The sequence below is a fragment of the Triticum dicoccoides genome, chromosome 3A (genome assembly GCF_002162155.2).
Source record: "Triticum dicoccoides isolate Atlit2015 ecotype Zavitan chromosome 3A, WEW_v2.0, whole genome shotgun sequence".
NCBI classification, from domain to species: Eukaryota; Viridiplantae; Streptophyta; class Magnoliopsida; order Poales; family Poaceae; genus Triticum; species Triticum dicoccoides.
The window spans coordinates 109,436,740-109,440,529 of NC_041384.1; the positions used below are offsets into that span (position 1 = coordinate 109,436,740).

Below are 3,790 nucleotides of genomic sequence, written 5' to 3' on the forward strand. Positions count from 1 at the left end.
CTGAAGCCCGCGGAGGACGGGGACGAGGTGGGGGAGGAGATGCAGGTCGTAAGGAGATGGGAGGCTCTGCAGTCGGTCCTGGTCGCGTGGACGCCGGGGTGGATGCAGTGCGCCGGCGACGGCTCCATTGTCCTCGACTCATCAGATCCAACCTCTTGCCCGCGCCGGCTGCTGACGGAGTAGTCGCTGAAGGGAGGCCCGTTCTTGCCGACCACTGGCGTTGCGCCGTACTACCCAGCCTCTGCAACTGCGCCGTGATGGTGAGTCCATCGTCCATTCATTCCTCTCTAACTCGCACACATTCTAATTCGTTGTCATTTTCCATGTGTGTTTTCTGCATCAGCGTGCATGTGTATTCTTAATAGGAGTATCTAATTTTGGCTGTGTTAACAGAAGGCCTTTTTGTGTGTGTTCTAGCCTCAGATTGTTGCATCATGTTCCTGACATAGAGTTGTATACTTGTATATTAGGGGTGCTCAATTATCCTGTGTGTTTTCGTTTTGTTTAATTGCTGTTTCATGAAGTGATCTCAATCTGATCATGTATCTAATTGCCGTATCCATTTTGTTTGATTATCCAAGCAGGGTACTTGAGAAGGTTGTCCTTCCACTCGATGTTGCACCTCCAGCAAAGAGGGGAATATGCATTGTGTTGCCATCTCCTAATGTTTGGTTCTCTCTGAATTTCTGCATCATAATACATCGCCGCTGCAACCAATTAATTCAGCTTCTCGGACGAGTGTGCTTCGTAATCCAGACATGGAGAAGCTTTAGAATGGTTACTTATTCCCAGAGGGTACAGAAAATTTAGAGATTTCACTGCCATTTGAGTATGCATGAATGTTCTTCACTCACTAACGTATATATGACTGTTTAACTGATCATCCTTTGTGCGCGTGGTTCAGATTAGCATGAGATGTGAAGCACACCAGAAGAAGTACCCAGACGCCAAGGTCATCAGTTTGGGCATCGGTGACACGACCCAACCCATACCAAGCATCTTCACATCTACCATGACTGAGGTACATATATACCCTTTCCTTTCTTCCCTGAAGCAAAATTCCTTGTTTATTTCCTATATTGTTGATGCGGGTGAACTGATTTGGGTATTATAATAGGCTTTGCCCTTTAGTAATTTCCTTGTCGGTCTGCCCGTACAGGTAATGTCTTCCTTCTTCGGACACAGCAGAATCTTGCAAAGTTAGCACTGAATTTGTTTGTGTTAAGACATGATTTTTTTTCTTCTACAAATTCAGTTTTTCAACACGATTGTCTCATGTCTTTGTCCGTGGTTACTGAGGAAAGTAGTATGTTTCGTGTTTGATCTTCAGGTATCTAGGATTATTGATGGTGACATGGATGATTCCTGTGGTCTGGAGAAGGTTGCTTCCAGTCACTTGCCTGGCTAAATGTATGTACATTCTCTGAATATCTGTCAGACGTCTGTTTATTTCCTCATGTATACAAATCACGCTGTGGTTTGCACAAATATTCTTCAGGGTTCACTCGCCTCCTGTGTTCAACTCGTTGTCCAATCTAGGTAGCACTAATAGCGACAACGATAATAGTGTTCATCTCGTTTCCAGATACATAATTTTCTTTTCAGCTCGAGTGCGTTCTTGCTTTTGATTATGGCATTTCTTACAACATACAGTATGCTTGTGTGATAATATGCTTGTAATTTACAATGTTGTGATTCAATTTAAAGAGTTTAGCCTTAATAATATTCTTGCAAGTTTTTATTTGCAAGTTTTTATTTGCCAGATCACTAAAAGTGGTATTAGATCCTAAAATTATTTTACATATTTGTTTTTAGACATGATTATCTCCTTGCTTTCTTTGAATGATATTGCCAATTTGTTTAGAGTTCTCTATGTTCTGAACATTGCAGGCCAATGCATGAGATAGCATTTGCGTCAATTGATAAGCCAGAGCTACTTAGTCATGTAAACAAACTTATAGGACATGGTGAGCCAAGGTGAGCTGCCGCCGATTCTCCCCATTGCTAGCCCCCACTCTTCCTCTCTTCTTATTGCTCCCTCATTTTCTTCCACTCTGGCCGCCCATCCATCTACTTGTAATCCTTTTTCCTGAAACTATAAGACAATGGCTTACCCTGACATTTTGGTAGTTGTGTGAGATGAAACATGATGCTAAGCCGAACAATTTATTGTTCTTTTTACACATGAGATCATATTTTGGTACTAGCGAAGCCTAAACCATGATGCTTTCTTGCTGCTGCTGTAGTCTCTAATGAAATTGTGAGATAATGTAGTTAAGCTAAGTTTCTTGTGGCTAAATAAAACGGATGTTGGTAGTTGCATAAGTTGAACCATGACGCTTGTTATGCTAATCTTATTGATCTGGACTCTCAAAAATCACAGGAGCCATTTAGAAAAAACTATGGTACTATTAGAAATTGATCGTATTATGTACATACAGCTGACTAAAATTTAATTTTGACGCTGCAGATTAGTACAGTTCTTTACTGTTGAAATTTGTAAGGGGATTTATGGAAGGTTTGTTTATCTCTCCTCCCACTCCAAATTTCAGTATAACATTTCTAGCACTGGCATTTTTCCTCAAAAGTATTTTTGCCTACTTTCATGGTAAGCATATTGTAGATAGTATTCCATTATCATTGATATTTTCCAGTTATAGATGTACATGTAATTCTGTTTCTATAGAAATATGGTTGCTGCGTAGCATATTTTCTTACTAGAAGGTACTTATGTTCCCACTGAATGCTTATTTTTTTCACGAGCTCCAACACATTTTCGTTGGAAATTCTATTGGATGGGTAGATATCTTGCTAGATTTTAAGATTTAGGAGCCCAAGAGCAATGTACTATTTTCTCCAATATGGAAATGAAGTATGCTGTGGGGGGAGGATGTACTACAAACTGATCTAAAATAAAGAAAGAGCAATCTTTTTAATTTGGGTGACAATGAGATTCATGGAGACTCAATGCAGATTGTCTTTCCTTCCCGTTTGTTTCTTATTCTTGTCATCTCATGTAGTATATGCTTTTGTGCTGAATTACATGGAAGGTCGAGATGACCGCACCTACATAAATGTTTTTTTGCTATTTTTCTTAATGTATGGATGCCTACTGACCCTAAGTATATTTGTTTAAAATGTTTACCTATGAAGTTCCTATGCTATATAAGAAAGTTGGTCTGAACTATTTGAGGTCATGTTCTATTTTACAGGTTACTCGTATAGTTGCATAGCTGATTCAGTTATAGTAGTCCAGAACAAGTGTTTGTATCTATCTTAACTTTCAGGTTACTTGTATTGCATATTGATTGATTTTGTGCATGCTCCTACGCTAGATTTTTTTTTGAAGTGTATGTTTTTTTAAACAAGAATTGTACATAAGTGCCCTTAAGGATTATAAGCAAGATAAGTGCGCACCGGACCGCCTCAAGTGACGCGCCCAGGGCGCGTCCCAGCCACTGGTAAGAATGTATATCAAACCGAAACTAATGAAGCACCAATTGTTTGCCAGAACCAGTAATACATATGGATCCGAAAGAGAACGATATTTCCAGCCGGTCATCACCACCAAACAATTCATCGAGAGAACAAGACACATACCCACAGGAACAAAAACAGTGGTGCTGCTTGCCTACATCAACATTAGAACTTAAACATGCACGAAAAAAATGAAAAGAATGACACTTTTGCCAACATATCCAACTATGTACTAAGGAGTGATGTTGAGTAAATTGGCACCACCAACAACAATGGATCTCAAGATCACTTTTTGAAGAATTGGAGATCCTCA

At 39.8% G+C, this 3,790-nt stretch overlaps 1 protein-coding gene across 4 annotated transcripts; it reads left to right on the forward strand.

Annotated features, from left to right (window-relative positions):
* The first annotated feature begins 6 nt into the window (after positions 1 to 6).
* Positions 7 to 3,315, forward strand: LOC119267437. Of its 4 annotated transcripts, XR_005132448.1 has the most exons (7): positions 7 to 260; positions 585 to 795; positions 905 to 1,021; positions 1,118 to 1,159; positions 1,331 to 1,410; positions 1,891 to 1,977; positions 2,471 to 3,315. XR_005132448.1 is itself a non-coding variant. In XM_037548820.1 (5 exons), exons 1-4 carry the CDS (start codon positions 57 to 59, stop codon positions 1,406 to 1,408), a joined length of 441 nt encoding a protein of 146 aa, XP_037404717.1. In that variant the 5' UTR covers positions 7 to 56; the 3' UTR covers positions 1,409 to 1,410; positions 1,891 to 2,455. The 4 variants fall into 4 exon arrangements, 1 of the variants encoding a protein (XP_037404717.1); XR_005132449.1 differs by lacking the exon at positions 1,118 to 1,159; XR_005132450.1 differs by lacking the exons at positions 585 to 795; positions 1,118 to 1,159.
* The last annotated feature ends 475 nt before the right edge of the window (positions 3,316 to 3,790 follow it).